Source organism: Vipera berus (assembly GCF_964194415.1).
Source record: "Vipera berus genome assembly, chromosome: 16".
In the NCBI taxonomy this organism is placed as follows: domain Eukaryota; kingdom Metazoa; phylum Chordata; class Lepidosauria; order Squamata; family Viperidae; genus Vipera; species Vipera berus.
Window position 1 is genome coordinate 6,923,700 of NC_138219.1, and position 17,904 is coordinate 6,941,603.

The 17,904-nt window shown below is 46.9% G+C and overlaps 2 protein-coding genes across 5 annotated transcripts in view; one reads left to right on the top strand and one right to left on the bottom strand.

Annotated features, from left to right (window-relative positions):
* Nucleotides 1-17,861, bottom strand: part of EML3 (EMAP like 3) — a 28,666-nt gene extending 10,805 nt beyond the window's left edge. Inside the window, exons 1-12 of one of the 4 annotated variants that reach the window (XM_081340804.1) lie at nucleotides 17,434-17,861; nucleotides 16,699-17,368; nucleotides 6,959-7,141; nucleotides 6,225-6,306; nucleotides 5,359-5,925; nucleotides 3,987-4,094; nucleotides 3,848-3,876; nucleotides 2,632-2,667; nucleotides 2,370-2,493; nucleotides 1,982-2,131; nucleotides 1,307-1,376; nucleotides 646-756 (exon numbers count right to left, since the gene is read on the bottom strand). In XM_081340804.1, the coding sequence (XP_081196930.1) occupies nucleotides 646-756; nucleotides 1,307-1,376; nucleotides 1,982-2,131; nucleotides 2,370-2,493; nucleotides 2,632-2,667; nucleotides 3,848-3,876; nucleotides 3,987-4,094; nucleotides 5,359-5,925; nucleotides 6,225-6,306; nucleotides 6,959-7,141; nucleotides 16,699-16,705 (1,467 nt within the window). In that variant the 5' untranslated portion in view covers nucleotides 16,706-17,368; nucleotides 17,434-17,861. Of the gene's footprint in view, nucleotides 1-645; nucleotides 757-1,306; nucleotides 1,377-1,981; nucleotides 2,132-2,369; nucleotides 2,494-2,631; nucleotides 2,668-3,847; nucleotides 3,877-3,986; nucleotides 4,095-5,358; nucleotides 5,926-6,224; nucleotides 6,307-6,958; nucleotides 7,142-16,698 lie in introns of all 4 variants that reach the window. The other 3 variants (XM_081340805.1, XM_081340803.1, XM_081340806.1) reach the window with 3 other exon arrangements.
* The window catches only part of LOC308675483 (dapper homolog 1-like), a 126,626-nt gene that overhangs the window by 17,825 nt on the left and 90,897 nt on the right, over nucleotides 1-17,904 (top strand). The gene's annotated exons all lie outside the window — the stretch shown is intronic.

Consider the following 17,904-nt stretch of genomic DNA (forward strand, 5'->3'; position numbering starts at 1 on the left):
TCCGGAAGGGACAACCCGCTCCCCTTAGTTTAAAGGAAAGGGTGTGTGTGTGTGAGAGAATCTAGAGACCGAGTGCCCAAACTTCAACCCAAAACCCACTTATGTATCATCGGGTGCTGGGTGGGCGTGGCCCTTTGGGTAGGTGTGGCCAATAGGGTGGGTGTGGCCAATTGGGTGAGCGTGACTGCAGTGGTAGCTCCAGACTGGGTGGGACTAAAAAGTTCAATCAATCAATTTCAACTTGGTGAGATTTATTTTTTTCCCCCCACGATTAATTGAACCTTTTTGGGGTGTCCACGGCGGCAGAGGCCTAAAGCGAAACGGTTTTATAAAACCCAGCTGAAGGCCTAGGACAGGGGCGACGGTGCGCATGCCCACGGACAGAGAGGGCTCTGCGTGCCACCTGTGGCACCCGTGCCATAGGTTCGCCACCACGGATCTAGATCTAATGAAAAGGGTTCAGAGTTGTGCAGCTAGGTGGGAAAGACTTTTGGAATGTACTATTTGGTTCCGGGCTGCAATCCCACACCGCAAGCCAGACCGAGATGTTCCGCAAAGGGCACGGGTGAGAGAGAGAGAAAGAAAAAACAAACAAAGTTTATTTTTCATTTCTCGCCTTGCCTTTCAAGCCGGGGAGGAACTTACCGCTCTGGAGAAAGCCAAGGAACCGACGCCTCTCTCAAAGCTGCCCAGGCCGATTTGCTGCAAGGTCAGAAGCGTGACGGAGTCCCAGATGTGAACAAAGGGCTGCAGCGGCTGTAGGGAAGACACCCCAGCCCCCAAAACCCACGTCAGCGCTTCTGAGCAGCAAAAACTGCGACAGCAGAAAAAGAATTACTTACTTTATGTTTCCCCGAAAGTAAGGCCTACGCCAGGGGTAGGCAACCTCGGCTCTTTTATGACTCATGGACTTCAACACCCAGAATTCCTGAGCCAGCTATGCTGACTCAGGAATTCTGGGAGTTGAAGTCCATGAGTCATAAAAGAGCCGAGGTTGCCTACCCCTGGCCTATGCCAAAAAATAAGCCCTAGCTTGATTTTTGCAGGGGTGGGCCTAATATAAGCCCTACCCCCAAAACCTGGTCATGAAATAAAGCAGCGCTAAGTAAAACTACGACTAAGCCCGCATAATTTTGCTTCGGCTTTATTTGGTTTTACAGACCAGCAAAGGTTGCAAATAGGAAGATTCGTTTTAGTAAAAGTTGGTTTTTCATCCCCCTGCATGGTCGCTAAACGAGGACTCACTATAGCGTTCTTGATTGTGCTTCTTGTCTGGACGACCTCGAAAGGTCAACAGCGGGATTACCTTGCCGTCCTTGTCCACGCCGGCCATCTGCCCCGAGGCCACACGGACTCCGTCAGGATGTACTGCAAGACTACAAGAAATTGAAAAAAATCCCACTTGCAAACCTTTTCCGATTCTATCCCCCATCGCTTCCCTTCTGAAGGAGAAACTAGGTGCTGGTAAGTTCTAGTCCTGACTTAGGCGTGAAAGACAACTGGGTGACTTTGGGACAATCATCAGGAGACGGTGAGTTCTAGTCCCACCTTAGGCATGAAGGCCAGCTGGGTGCCCTTGGGTCAATCGCAAGGAGATAGTAAGTTCTAGTCTTGCCTTAGGCATGAAAGCCAATGGGGTGACTTTGGGCCAATCACCAGTGGATGGCGAGTTCTAGTCCTGCCTTAGGCATGAAATGGGGATGGGGAATTCTGGAAACTGACGTCCCCAAATTTTAAAGTCGGGAAGATTGGAGATCCTGTTCTAAATGGTGGACTGCTAAAGTGAGGGAGCTTGGAAGGGGGAACCATCAATCTGATGCAATCCTTAAGAGGATTTCTTCATTTCCGGAACCCTTTTGATGTTCGTCCAATTTGTTCCACACCCCATCCAGCCACCCTGGCTGGGGGGGGAAGATGCTTCTTCCGTTAGATCCTCCGGGATCTGTGATCAAACGAAGATCACCATGATCCACCCACTCACCAGCGCACGCAGTCGGTGTGGCGAAGATAGTGGCGCTGCGTGCGCCGCTGGACGTGGTAAAGCACCACCACGCAGGCAATGAAGTAGACCAGCTCGCCGGATGTTAAGACGTAGAGGTTGGAACGGCAGTCACGTCCCCGGTAACCATAACTGGAGGGGTGTTAAGGAAACCAGCGGGACCCTTTTGAGAGGAGTTTGAGTTTTCACCTTGGCCACTGGAAGCCGTTGGGGGCTTCGATTCCCAGAGTTCCACTACCCGCCTGGAATTCTGGGAGCTGAAGTCCAGATATAGGTAGGCCTGGAGTTATGACCATAACGGAGCTTTCCCATTATGGTCGTCACAATTATAAAATGGACCAGTCAGTTTTTTTTAATTTTTTAAGGATACACCCAGTCCAGTTGCAGCTTCTGTGTTGGGAGCTCCATGCGCAGATCCTCATAGTTAGGGAAGTCGGATGGGATGTACATGGTGATGGGCCGTCCGCGCAGAAACATCTTGATGGAAAGCCCCTCTGGTGGGACGGTGGAAAGAAGGAATAATTAATTAACTCTGGGATGTGCTTCCCCACCCACACCCACACAAACAGCCATCTCCCACCCACCCTTAAATAAGCCCACCAGCCAGTAACTCCTTTTTAGAAGATCCTCACCCAGGTTATAATTCAAACGCCGAGAGCTTGTTGGTCCTGTAGGGAAAAACAGAAAGAGTCTATTTGGCCTTTTGTCAGCAGAAATAACGTTATTATTATTATTATTATTATTATTATTATTATTATTAATAATAATAATAATAATAATAATAATAATAATAATAATAATAATAATAAAAACATAGAAAATGGTAAAATTAAACTGCTCTGGGACTTCAAAATTCAAACAGACAAGCACCTGCCACATAACGCCCCGGACTTAACAATTGTCGATAAGAAAGACAAAAAAGTCTGGATAGTGGACGTGGCAGTGCCCGGAGACAGCAAAATAGACGAGAAAGAACTGGAGAAGATCACAAAATATGAAGACCGACAAATAGCAATAGAACGACTGTGGCAAAGGCGAGCAAGGGTGCTACCAATAGTAATAGGTGTTAGATGATTAGTGCCAGCCATTGGCAGTTCCCCAAAAGGGTCATCAGATGGAGGCAAAGAGGCTTCTTTGCTTCCACTGATGAGCCAAGGGTCTCAGACCCGACAGCCCCATTGGCGAGAGAGTTTTATGGTCAGGGAGGGACCAAGACCCCCCATAAATACCTCTGCACGAGGGGCTGCTCTTTGTTCTAATTCTAGTTCCACTTCTAGTTCTATCTCTACTCCTAGCCCCTAGTCCTTCTTCTGTTTTAGTTATGTAATGCTAGCTTGCTCTTATTTTGTTTCTCTCTCACATGCAGGCATGAATGCTTTCATGCCAAGTATTTCTTTCTCTTTGATCTATCATTGAATAAAGCTAATATGATTGCATCTCTGCGTGATGCCTTTACTTGGAAGCACCTTTAACGATTCATCGTGAGATCACCTCACAAGTGGCGCCTCGGGTGCAATCCCAAAACAGCTGGAGCACCACTTGGACACCATCCATCGGCATTGACAAATTCGCCATCAGTCAATTGCAAAAGGCGGCCTTACTGGGAACTGCTTCCATCCTGCGACGAGATCTGTAATACCCATCAAACATCCACATCTGCCTATCCCAGGTCCTTGGGAAGGACTCGACTGGTAGACAAAAATGCCAAACCCAGCCCGAACATCTGGCTGACTGTGTGATGATCAATTATCATCATCATCACAATAAAATTTCTCCTGGTCCTGGAGAAACAAAAAAAAAATCATGCTTGCAAAATGCAAACACACAAACACAGCCAGCAGAGCTCACCTGGACTTAAAGTGGGATCCTTCGATCGGCTGCAAGGTAAAAAAAAAAAAAAAGGTTAGTCATTTTTTTTCTTTCAGTGCTGAACGTTTGCAAAACCGAGGAAGCTCCTGTGTGGTAGACAAAGTGCCTTTTTCCTCACTTTTCCAGGCTGCTGGAACGGTTAAAAAGGTTAGCTGTCGAAGCCGCTTTCTTTGGGGGAGGCTGTTTGGTCCTGGCGAGCTTGTCGGAGGAGCTGTTCCTTCGCAGCCTGGAAAGGAAAGAAACCCGACCGTCACGCAAAGGACGAGGGAGGGGGGGGGAGAAAAGAACAAGAAAGGAAAGGAGTCGGATTTAGGATTTAATGCGGAGGAAGAAAGGAAAAAACTTCAGGGGAAAAGGGAAGAAGAGACAGATTCCAGCGAAAGGCAGGAGATGAAAGAAAATACAAGAGGCAGGAAGGAATTAGGCAGAGGTGACGCAAAGATTTAAAAAAAAAGAAAGGAAAAACGATAGAAAGAATCAACGTCGGTTTCATGCAAAGGAAGAAGGGGGGGGAAACGAAAGAAAGAAGTCGGGTTTGAACGGAAAGGAAGAAAGAAAAGGAAAGATAGCAGAGACATATATAAATAGACGTGATGGATTCGATTATATATATAATAGAAAGGAAAAAGGGCAAAGGAAGGAAAAAAGAAAGATAATAGCAAGAAAAGGAATGGAGAGATGTAAAGGAAATATTTCATATGTATGTGTGTGTGTGTGTGTGCGCGCACACACACACACACACACACGATTGGATTATATAGAACAGAAAGGGAAGACTCAGGTTTAGTGCAAAGGAAGAAAGGAAAAGAAAGATAATAGAAAGATATATAAATATATAATAGATTGGATTATATAGAACAGAAAGGGAAGACTCAGGTTTAATGCAAAGGAAGAAAGGAAAAGAAAGATAATAGAAAGATATGTAAATATATAATAGACTGGATTATATAGAACAGAAAGGGAAGACTCAGGTTTAGTGCAAAGGAAGAAAGGAAAAGAAAGATAATAGAAAGATATATAAATATATAATAGACTGGATTATATAGAACAGAAAGTGAAGACTCAGGTTTAGTGCAAAGGAAGAAAGGAAAAGAAAGATAATAGAAAGATATATAAATATATAATAGACTGGATTATATAGAATAGCAAGGGAAGACTCAGGTTTAGTGCAAAGGAAGAAGAAGAAGGATAATCATAGAAACATTCAGATTTCTTGCAAGAGAAATAGAATCATCATAGCGATAAGCCCTTAAACTTAAGAGACCTCTCTAAGCCGTTTACAGAGTCAGCATCTCACCCCAAACGATCTGGATCCTCATTTTAGCCCACCGGGACCTCCCCAGATGGCTGATTCCCACACACTCCCCCCCACAACCCTAACCCTGTATAAATCCGGGGGGGGGGGAGAGATCCAATTCCTGCAAAGCCAGTTCTCCTTTTGCTTCCTCCAAGCGGGAGGAACCTCATCCCTCTTAAGTTTACAAACTCACAGCTCTTTTTTGGTGGCCATCACATTCTGAAGGGTGGGCAGCGGGGAGGCTGGGGTGCCGCTGCTCCCTTCCGAGGGGGGCTCCGGGGAGGCCGATCCTGGCCCCGGAGGCTGGCCCCCAAGCCTGGACTGCCCCGGGCTTGGAGGTTTGTCCCTGGTGGCACCTGGCGGGGGTTCTCCAACGTCTTGAGCTTCCTGGAGGCAGCTGCCGGTAGGATGTTGGTTGGAGCTGAGAGCTTCGGGGTCCTCCTGGACTGTCTGTAGCTCGGCAGCCACGTTCTCCCTCTCGGCTGACGGCCCAAGAGAGGTCTTCTCTGCTTTGACGAGGTCACCACCACCATTCAGAGCTCCAGCCAAGTCCACCTCGCCAAGACTGGAAGACTTTCCCCTCGTAGCTGAGGTCTCCTCTGCCCGTCGAAGGCCTCCATTGCTCAGAGGCTTTTCTGCATCCCTCCCCGGCATCGAAAGGTCCTCGGTTTGTGTCCCGACGCTGATCCTGGAGCCCTGGATCTTCTCCGCTTCAAAGGCCCGTTCTCCCCGGCTTCCGAATTTGGGGGCCAGGCTTGAACTGCAAACAGGAAAGAAGAGAGTCCGTAATTCGTTTGGGCTCCAGGGTTCCTCTGACTTGGCCACTGCCCCCGACCCCAAACTAATTTATGACGGACGCTGCGACCGTCGTTAAGTGGGAGTCGGTTGCCCAGCGTCTGAATTTTGATCCCGAGACGCTGCGACGGTCCTAAGTGTGGAAAAACGGTCGTGTTATAAGTCGCTTTTTCCCAGTGCCGTTGTAACTTCAAACGGTCAGTAAACGAACTGTCGTAAGCCGAGGACATACCTGTATATTATACATATATTGCGGGAAAGTACCTGGAATTTCTGGAGGCCACCGGAGACAGGATCCATTGGGCATTATTGCCTCTGGGAAGGAGGGCAGGCTCTTTAGCGTCTGCTGTGGAGGAAATATGTTATTGCAGGAACCGAGGGCATCTAAGTCAGATCGACTTTGTAAAAACTTGCATGTCTGAATGCGCTTCCCCAGAGGAATCGGGTAAGGGTTGGTCTGAGAGTTTTACCCCCACTGTTTTCGTGGACTGGCCTCAGTTCCCTCTTGTCTATCCACTGCCCTGGCGATGGTCCTGTCTACGGTCCTCCACGATCATTCACTCAGGACACTACAGCAGGGGTCTCCAAACTTGGCAACTTTTAAGACTTGTCGACTTCAACACCCAGAACCCCTCAGCCTGTAACTTTAAGACTTGTGGACTTCAACTCCCAGAATCCCCAGCCTGCCAAATTAACGCTTGTGGACTTCAACTCCCAGAATTCCCCAGCCTGCCACTTGAACGCTTGTGAACTTAAATTCCCAGAATTCCCCAGCCTGCCACTTTAAGACTTGTGGACTTAAATTCCCAGAATTCCCCAGCCTGCAACTTTAAGACTTGTGGACTTCAAACCGCAGAATTCTCCAGCCAGACACTTTAAGACTTGTGTACCTCAACTCCCAGAATCCCTCAACCTGCAACTTTTAAGAATTCTGGGAGTTGAAGTCCACAGGTCTTAAGGTTGCCAAGTCTGGAGATCCCTACTCTACAGCATTTCACCTTCCAGCAGCTGCTGTTTGAGCCATGGGATCTGCTGGTCATAGGCATTGAGTCTCCGTAGGGCATCGGCTAAGGCCGACTTCACCAGGGTCAGCTCTTCCTCCTGGCTCCGAAGGCGGGAATCGATGTCGACCAGCCAATCCGGGTGAGAGAAGGCACTGTGGCAGTTCAAGAGGTCCTCACCTGGGATGGAGAAGATGGAAAGAGCATTGCAATCAGCCTCCAGAATCCTAGCAGGAGATTTGAGGGGCACACACCAATTAAGAAAGGCTATCATTGGCCCCAATGGGTGGGCTAGACCCGGGGTCTCCAAATTTGACAGCTTTATGACTTGTGGACTTCAACTCCCAGAATTCCTCAGTCAGAAACTTTAAGACCTGTGGACTTCAACTCCCAGAATTCCTCAGTCAGAAACTTTAAGACCTGTGGACTTCAACTCCCAGAATTCCTTAATGACCATTGGGGGGGAAAAAAAGCATAAAATCGGGTTGGTTGCGCCATGACCCGCTTTACGACCTTCATGACCTACGACTGCGATGGACAGCAAATCTATCATAATTTTTTTTTAAAAAAACACACAGATCTAAATCTAAATATCTAAATCAAATGTAGCTGCTGTGGCTGCTGTTCACCTCTTCCCTCCTGGACTGTTTTTCCTTTTATGAGGGGGGGGTCTTCAAACTTGTCCCTTTTAGGACTTGTGGATTTCATGTCTTGTGACATGTCCTTCATGCCATCAGCCAGCGAAAAAGCAGGCCAACCAGAATAAAATATAAGGCATCCGAGCAATAAAGTCACAACCACAATGTTCATAACCAAGGGATGCCCGTGCCGAGAGCAACATCCAACCTTTATTTAAAAAAAGTCTCTAAGTCCACAATTTTCCAGAAAAAGGGACTAAGCAGATCACAAGTGCCAGAGTCAAAACCCAAACAAACCTTGAAAGGCCGTTTCTGGCTTCCGGGATTAGCAGGTTGGCATCCCCGCCTAACTTTGGGGAATTTCAGGCAGCTGAACAATGCACCCATCTGATCCTTATTTTACTTGGTTGAAGAAAACAAATATTCTCCAAACGTTTTTGGGAAAGCTGCAGCCCCATGTCTCTAATTAATCGGGCAGGGAGAAATATACAAGATTTGTGGGCCTGTCCTCAAATGCCACCGTCCCCAGAGCAGAAAAGAGGAGGGAGAGAAGGCAGGAATTTGGCCATGTGTGAACTGCAGAAAGTCCATCTTGTGGGCACTAACTTGGTTGTGGCTTGATGACCTAAGCTTCTAAATGACTCGACTGCCTTTAGCCCGGCCGTGTTGTCATGGCTTAGTCTGGTGTCAGACAAACCCGCCGCTAAATGAGTTAGCCGTGTAAACCCTGGTTAAGTCATTCGAGAACAAAGGTGACTTGAAAACACGGTGTTTAGAAGCCAGCGTGGGTGCAAGCCAGCACGTTGTTCAAACGGCGAGCGCAGAATTGGACGCCAAGCAAGAAAAACACATTACAGTGGACAAAGAATATCTGATAAAAGAAAATACCAGGAAAGCAAAAAAAAATTGGCAAGCTGAGCCAAAAACTTGCAGGAATTCTCGGCCGAAGCTTCCCACCCTTTGACAGTTTGAACCAAATTGGTCATCCAGGCTTGGCTGCCAGGATTGGGAGAGACCAAGCCAGCTTCTGCGTCGCATGCTCAGCGCATTGCAATGGAACAAAAGTTAAGAGGTGTTTTTTTTTAAAAAAATAATGAATAAATAAATAAATCAATAAATAAAAATAAAATGGAGAAACCGATGCTCTTTTTGTTCGGAGCCAAATAGCCCAGCAACCCAATGCACGTTTAGGAGAAATAAGCCCCCGCAAACAGACCCGGCTTTGTTTGCTTGTCCGTCGCCCACAAACTCTCTTTGCGATGATGTTTGGCAAAGCAAAAAAAAAGCCATTTCATTCAGTGACCTTCTTAGTTCACCCAAAGCCCTTTCTGAGAGAGAGTGAGAGAGAATAAGAAAGAACAAAGAAAGAAAAAGAAGGAAAAAGAAGGAAAGAAGAAAAAGAAAAACAAGGAAGGAAGGAAGGAAGGAAGGAAGGAAGGAAGGAAGGAAGGAAGGAAGGAAGGAAGGAAGGAAGGAAGGAAGCTCGGAGCTGAATGATGAATTGAAGAGGCGGTATCGGCCACACACAAAGCTCTTTGCAAATCTGAGCCCGAGTTCAAATCTCACCACCTTGTGTGGATGGGCAACCTGCATTTTCTTCTCCTTCCCTGATTGGCTAAGAAACGCCAGAAAAAAAAAAGGCCATGAGATTTCCCTCCTTCCCCTTTCCTGCTCAGCATCTCGGCAGATCTCAGCCTGTTTTTATTTCTTTTTTTTTCTTTTAAGTTTTGACTAAGTTTCAACAAGGAAGAAAGCCGGATGCTGGAAATTCTCGCCCACTTAGATTAAATTCAGCTTCAATAAATTCAGGTTATCTTTTTTCCCCCCCCACCTCCCTTACCTACCCCACCTTCTTCTTGAACTCCCAAGTTCCCATCGGAAGCACCACCCTGCCCGCACCCCACCCTTCCGTCAAACACGTTGGGTGACATTTTTGGAGAAGATGATCAACCCTGGAATTTCATTTCCACGGACGGAAAACCCGCCAGGCTTTTTTGTCCTCCCTTGCGCCACATCCATTTGCCATTCGTCCTCTCGGCTCCCAGCTTTTAAACCGCTGCTAAATTGCCCGTTCTTCCTCTATTTAAAGTTTTTTAACTTTTGTATTTTTGTATTTTTGATATTTATTGCCCTGTATACCGCCCTGAGTCCTTCGGGAGAAGGGCGGTATAAAAATCAAATAAATCTAATCTAATCTAATCTAAATAAACACCATTTTAAGTACAGTAACCACCTGTCCTTTATTAGAAAAGACAGGGCCTTTTGCAAAAGCCTAAAGCTTTCTTTTCTTTCCTCCAAAAGTGATTTTCACTCTATATTGGGGGTGATTTTCCTTGGACTGTCCAATCTGATGGCAGAAATCCGGTTTGATACTTGCTTCTAACCACTTCCTAGGTTTTTTTTTGTGGTTTTTTTATGCTTTGTAGATATTTTTTTAAAAATAGAATACACTTTTCTTTTTTTTAGGCCAGGTTTATCTTTGCAAAGGGACGCGGTGGCTCAGTGGGTTGGGACGCTGAGCTTGTCGATCAGAAGGTTGGCAGTTTGGCGGGTCGAATCCCGAGTGCCGCGTAGCAGAGTGGGCGCCTGTTACTCGTCCCAGCTTCTGCCAACCTAGCAGTTCGAAAGCACGTAAAAACAATGCAAGTAGAAAAATAGGGACCACTCCGGTGGGAAGGTAACAGCGTTCCGTGCGCCTTTGGCGTCTAGTCATGCCGGCCACATGACCACGGAGACGTCCTCGGACAAGCGCTGGCTCTTCGGCTTTGAAACGGAGATGAGCACCGGCCCCTAGAGTCGGAAACGACTAGCACGCCTGTGCGAGGGAACCTTTACCTTTATCTTTGCAAAGCCAAGCTGTACACATAAACCATTTACATATTTTTTTAAAAAAGAATTTTTTTATGAACCTCTTCTGAATTTGTGCCCCTTTTTCAGGCTCAGTCAAGAAAACAGTAGTCCTTGACTTAACAACCGTTGGTTTAGCGTAACCGCTCCAAGTTACGTCACAGCAAAAAATAATGGCTCACCGCCAGGCCTCACAGTTAACACCTGTTGCAAGATTCTAACCATCCTGCAATCAAAATTTGGGCGCTGGGCAACTGGCGCCGTATTTAGGAAAGGTTACCGTATCCCAGGTCGTGTGACCGGCATCTGCAAAGTTCCCGCAAGCAAAGTCAGTGGGGGAAATCGGATTCGCTTAACGACTGCACGACTCGGTTAGCGTCGGCTTCACCGACGTGGCAAAGAAGGTAAAAAAAAAGGAACTGGGTCACTGAACAACTCCTTTGCTTAGCCATGGAAAGTCTGCTCGTAAGTTGAGGACTTTTATACCATCGCTGTAATTTTAGGGCCCTTTGTATGGAAGTTGAAAAGGCCGTTTTGGGCACGTTGCAAACTGAAATCCTTCAACGGGCGGCCGGGTTGCAAAGTCGGAGCTGCGCATTTGATGTCACAAACTCACGCAAACAAGTCTGGCTGGGTTTTTCCCAGTCATCCGTGGGTGAGTCCACAACTTCCTCCCACCCGGGGAGACAAAACAGCCACATTTCATTTCACTCTCGCACCCACAATTCCCAGGCTGTGTTTTGAAGAAGGAAAGATGGGTCAAAGCCACAGCCAAAATGTTCCGCTCTGCTCTAGTGGCTGGGCCCATTTCAGACAAGACGTGGGGAAATCAAGACGGGGCTTGGAAAAAACAAATATTATAATTTCTTTTTTTTCCCCCCCACCAATCCGTGGAAGCCTGGCTCACAAGTCCAAAACATGTCATACCGTTTTCCATCACCAAATCTGTTTCTTCCTGAGCGACCAAAGCTTCCTTGTTTTTGTTCTAGCACATTTTTTTAGCATGGAAGGGACTCTTCCAGTCAACCTTTTTCTAGTTTGATGGACTACAACTCCGATTTCTGGTCAGGTCGGCAGGGATGATGGGTGATGGAATCCAACGCACTCTCGGCTGGAGGAAGTGTATGCACAGGACTGGCGGTAGCCTACCCAAAACTGGAGGATTTAAAACGTATCCCAGGGATGTAATTTCTAAAATTCTTCTTATTACATTAGCACAAGTAGTCCTTCAATTTATGACCGCCCAAAATTTCTGTTGCTAAGCGAGGGAAATTGTTAAGTGAATTTTGCCCCATTTTGCGACTTTCCTTGCCACGGAGGTTGGTTAAGTGAATCCCTGCAGTTGTTAAAGTGAGTGACACGGCTGTTAAGTGAATCTGGCTTGTGAGAAGGTCGCAAAAGGGGACCACTATAACCGTCACAAATATGAGTCAGTTGCCAACTGTCTGAATTTTCATCACGTGACCCTGGGGAATGCTGAAACGGTCCTAAGTGCACTTTCCCCAGTGCTGTTGTAACTTCAGTCACTAAACGAAACTGTTTATAAGTCAAGGATTACCTATAATTTCCAAAATTCTTCTTCTTCTTCTTCTGTTAGCGTTCTTTGTTTTGGAAATGATACCCCTGGATGGGTTTGCATAATGCCAATTTCCTCTGCAATAAAATCGGGTTTATTTGCAAACCCACGGGATGTTATAGACACACCAAGTCTCTTGAAGATTGCACAATCTGCTCGTCAAAATGCCAGTGTGCGCATTTTTGTCCCTTGCCCCAAGATTCAGATTTAGATCTTCCCCCCCCCCCCACCTCTTCCTGTTAATTCTGTTTGAAACTTTTTTCTATCCCAGGGGTGGACAGAGCCAGGAATTCGAAGTATGTGGCATTGATTGCCCCAAAGAGAGAAGAAAACAAAACTCAATTATGTCTAAACAGCTCACCAGTCTCTGTAGTTTGGTTAGAGGCAGAAAAAGGGCAAAAAAAGCCAACTATTCTCTCGTTTCAGATGCCAGAATTTATCTAGAAACTGGGTTCTAGGTGGACAAGCCAGATTCCCCAGTTGGGCCTAAACCAGGGTTAGGCAACCTTGGCTTCTTTATGACTCGTGGACTTCAATTCCCAGAATTCCTGAGCCAGCCATGCTGAGGGAAAACGGAGAGGTTTCCAAGCTGAGCCGTGCTGGCTGAGGAATTGTGGGAGTTGAAGTCCGCAAGTCATGAAGGGTCCAAAGTTCCCCCATGCTGGCTCAGGAATTCTGGGAATGGAAGTCCACGAGACATAAAAGAGCCGAGGTTGCCTACCCCTGGCCTAAACAGTTGGGCTATCTAGCTCCCATTCTGTCTTTTTCAGGTTGTCCTCGACTTACGGCCACCAGGAGCCCAAAATTTCCGTTGCTAAGCAAGGCGGTTGTTAAATGAGTTTTGCCTCATGTTGCGACCTTTTTTTCTTTTTTTGGCCCACAGTTGTCACATGAATCGCTGGAGATGTTAAATGACTTTGCTTGTCGGAAGGTCGCCCAAGGGGATCCCGTGACCCCGGGACACTGCGACCGTCATAAATATGAGTCAGTTGCCAAGTTTCCAAATTTTCATCACGTGACCACTGGGATGCTACAACGGTCGTAAGTGTGAAAAACGGCCAGAAGTTGTAACTTCAAACGGTCACTAAAATGGCTGTAAGTCAAGACTGCTTGTAGTTCTATCAGTGTTCTACACAACAAGCCTATAAGGTAGGCCAGTTATATAACACAAGAGGACTAAGATATTTTAACTAATTAAAATTTATTTTTAGTAAGCAGAAAAGTCCCCTAGAAAATCTCAATTTGTTCTGTTTACTCTGCCAAGCCAGACGCAGCCTCGTCAGTTTTTAACCAGTGTTATTAAAATATGTAAATATATAAAACTTTCCACTTTTCAGAAAGCTCTTTGTGCTGCCACTTGTTTACTGCAAAAAAACAACAAACCACACAACGTTGCAATGGATTCTGGGACAGGTCGCCGATCAAAACTGAGCTGTTTTTCAAAGTTCCAAGTTTTGAATCCTTTGTTTCGATAGGATCCCATCGTTCACTGCCTGCCTTTTAAAAAAAAAAATCTCAGCTACCAAAACCAGCTAAATGGAGAAGGCATTCAATCCCTGGGATCACATAACATAACATAACATAACATGACATGACATGACATGACATGACATCACATCACATCACATCACATCACATCACATCACATAACATAACAAGAAGCAATGGATGGAAACTAGTCAAGGAGAGAAGCAACCTGGAACTAAGGAGAAATTTCCTGACAGTTAGAACAATTAACCAGTGGAACCACCTGCCACCAGAAGCTGTAAATGCTCCAACACTGGAAGTTTTTAAGAAGAGACCGGACAGCCATTTGTCTGAAATGGTATAGGGTTTCCTGCCTTAGCAGGGGGTTGGACTAGATGACCTCCAAGGTCCCTTCCAACTTATTATTATTATTATTATTATTATTATTATTATTATTATTATTATTATTATTATTATTATTATTACATAACGCCATCATAAGCTTCTTTTAAGCAAGCTTTAGCTTCGGTGAGGCTTCAGCAGACACGGATAGTAAACCATAACAATAATGGTTTAATGCACTATGGCTCATCCTTGACTTAACAACAGTTCATTTAGCGACCGTTCAAAGTTACTTCGGCACCGAAAAAAGCGACTTATGACCAATTTCACACTTAACGACCGTTGCAACACCCCCAGGATCACAGGATCAAAATTCAGACACTTGACAACTGACTCACCATTTATGACAGTTGCGGTGTCCCGAGGTGTGTGTGTGTGTCACAGGATTCCCTTTTTGTGACCTTCCGACAAACAAAGTCAACGGGGAAGCCAGTCACTTAACAACCGTGTTACTAATTTAATCACTGCAGGGATTCAGTTAACAACCGTGGCAAGAAACGCCGTAAAAACCCACTGAACACATATCTCACTTAGCAACATGAATTTTGGACTCGATGGCGGTCGTATGTTGAAGAATACCTGTATTAAACCTGGCTAATAATAAGCATGATTCCTGATTGTAAAATTGTCCACTTCCATTAGACTGTTTTGGACACTCTGCCTGAAATTCCCCTTCCCTTGGCCTAGAGATAAATACACTGCCCCCTTTTTTTTTAACAAATGCACCCCAAAACCCATCTCTGCTATTTCTCTGTGGCTGGGCATCATGTATCTCAGATTTGCAGATCACATCTGGGCAGGAAATTATTGCTAATTCTCTCCAAACTTCATGTAGCAAGACCACACAACGCGTATCAACTTCCGAAGAAACGATCAATATTTTTTTTAAAAAAAAACCCTTTCTTTTTTAATTATTAAAGTCACCTCCAAGCCGTCAGGAGGAGAAAATTACCAAGATGTCACATCAAAACTTTTAAAAAGTCCTGCCAATACAGATAGTTTTAGGGACCGTTCGAAATTACAACGGCGCTGGAAAAAAAAAGTCACTTGTGACCATTGTTCACACTTACGGCCGTCACACCTTCCCCGTGGTCATGTGATCACAATTCGGACTCTCCTGTTTATGACAATTGCAGCATCCTCCCCTCTTACGACCTTTTGAACAGCCAAGTCAATGGGGGAAGCCAAATTCACATGACAACCGTGTGTCCCAACTTAATAACTGCCGTTATTAACTGTGGAAGCAAGATCGTAAAACGGGGCAGAACAGCCTTAAGAACTGCCTCGCTTAGCAACATAAATTTCGGGGCTTGATGGCGGTCGCAAGTCGGGGACTTCCACTGAAGAATCCGCGGTCCGTAGGGATTCTTTTAGCGGTTTGTGTCCTTTCATTTCCCTGCGATAAATCTGAATTAAGGTGAGCCGATGGACACGCAACAATTAATAAATATTTCTAACAATGCAATGGAAACAGGCGGCCGGCCGTGAGAACGGAAACGGAACAGTTGCCAAATCTGAGCTCAGCACACACACACACACACACACACACACACACAATCTCATTTTTAAGTTTCAAAGAAAAAATAAGAACAAGGACGGCGAGATTTCAAACAGAAATTAAATCCACCCCTTTGGGAGTCGTTCTGGCGTTTATAAAATGTACTTTTAACTCCATGCTGCGTCCAGCCCAGTCGCATTCTGCTCTAGGGGCCTCCAGATGTTGCAACATGTGGCTTCAGAAGGAAGTTTATCAGAAGCACGAGAATGTTGACATGCAAAAACGATCCTGGATACAAAAAAAAAAAAAGCTCAAAAAAAAAAAACCCCAAAGGGCCGGAAAAGTGGCAGAAGTAAAAATAAAATAAAATAAAATTGTGGATTTTTGTGAATTTGGGGATGAAGTAGATCTGGAGGAGAATTCTGCTAAAAAAAAAGAGGGGGGGTTTAATGGGGGGCATGCTTGCAAGAGGAGGAGAAAAAAAAACGGGAGGGTGGTTTTCCATCTGCTTGGCACACCGACCTGCGAATGGGGTTTTTTTTTTTTGAGAGAAGCACCCACTGAAGTGTGTTAAAATGCACAACTGGAGAACCGTCTCCCTTGCGGTTGTCAAACTTGGCAGAGGTTCGCCTTGTGGCACAAGCGCCCTGCCTACTTCCTGCCCCAGGAAAAAAAAAAACCCCGCTTGAGAGCGGCCACATGAGCCTCCCAGGCTGGGATTGTGTGCGTGGGGGGTGTGCAGCGACAGCCACAACTTTGCCAAAACAAACAAACAAACAAACACACAAACACACCCCTATCTGGGTCACGGGTACCCGAATCAGACGGGGCAGTCCTTGCCAGCCCCCCTCCTTTATCCCCATTTCCTGCCCCTTCCCTGTCTTTACACACACACACACACACACACACACACAACTTTAACCACGCACCCCAACTTCTGCAACCCTACGCGTCCCACTCCAGCCTCGTCCTTCCCCAACCGGGCGCCCTTTGCTTTTCCCATCCTTGCCAGCAGCCCGGCTGCTTTGGCTGCTTTCCGCGGAAGCGACGCCCGTTGCCCCGCCAGGGACGCGTGTTGCGACAGGCAAGCTCGACTCCCAAGCCCGCTTCTCTCTCTCTCTCTCTCTCTGCCCGCGTGTCTCTAGTACGTGTGGATGGGGTCGTCCCTTGCCAAGCCCCTCCAGCCCGGGTCGTCTGGAGAGAGGCGGGGATGCCCGGAGCCAGCCCGAGTCCCGGAGGGGTGGGAAGGCTCTCCCCGCCAAGAGACGGAGCCAGGAGCCGCAGCTCGGCGGGACCGCGAAGCTCTCACCGTCCATGGGGGCTGCGCAGCCCGGCTGGTCCGGCTTGCCCGCGCTCTCCCGCGTCCGCGCTGCTGCCAGCTGGCCCGGCAGGCGAGGATGGAGCGGAGCCCGGGAGGAGGAGGAGGAGGAGGAGGAGGAAGCCGCGCCCGCCTCCCCCAGGAAGCCAGTGGGCGGCTGGCCTGGCCCTTCCCTCCCGGGCGGGCAGGAGAAGCCGCAGCGGCGGAGGGGGAGGCATCGCGGAGCCGTAGCTCTCTGGAGGCTGGAAGGATGGGTGTCGCTTCCTTCCTTCCTTTTTCCTTCCTTTTCTCTGCTTCCTTCCCTTCCTTCCTTCCGTCCCCCTTTCCTTCTTTCTCTCTGCTTCCTCCCCTCCCTCCCACCTATTCCTTCTTTTCCTTCCTTCCCTCTTCATTCTTTCCTTCTTTTTCTCGGCTTCCTTCCCTTCCATCTATCCTTTCCTGATCTTTTCCTTCCTTTTCTCGGCTTCCTTCCTCTTCCCTTCCTGATCTTTTCCTTCCGTCCCCCTTTCCTTCTTTCTCTCTGCTTCCTCCCCTCCCTCCCATCTATTCCTTCTTTTCCTTCCTTCCCTCTTCATTCTTTCCTTCTTTTTCTCGGCTTCCTTCCCTTCCATCTATCCTTTCCTGATCTTTTCCTTCCTTTTCTCGGCTTCCTTCCTCTTCCCTTCCTGATCTTTTCCTTCCGTCCCCCTTTCCTTCTTTCTCTCTGCTTCCTCCCCTCCCTCCCACCTATTCCTTCTTTTCCTTCCTTCCCTCTTCATTCTTTCCTTCTTTTTCTCGGCTTCCTTCCCTTCCATCTATCCTTTCCTGATCTTTTCCTTCCTTTTCTCGGCTTCCTTCCTCTTCCCTTCCTGATCTTTTCCTTCCTTCCTTCCGTCCCCCTTTCCTTCTTTCTCTCTGCTTCCTCCCCTCCCTCCCATCTATTCCTTCTTTTCCTTCCTTCCCTCTTCATTCTTTCCTTCTTTTTCTCGGCTTCCTCCCCTTCCATCTATCCTTTCCTGATCTTTTCCTTCCTTCCTTCCGTCCCCCTTTTCTTCTTTCTCTCTGCTTCCTCCCCTCCCTCCCATCTATTCCTTCTTTTCCTTCCTTCCCTCTTCCTTCTTTCCTTCTTTTTCTCAGCTTCCTCCCCTTCCATCTATCCTTTCCTGATCTTTTCCTTCCTTCCTTCTTTCCTTCCGTCCTTCCCTCCCACCTATCCCC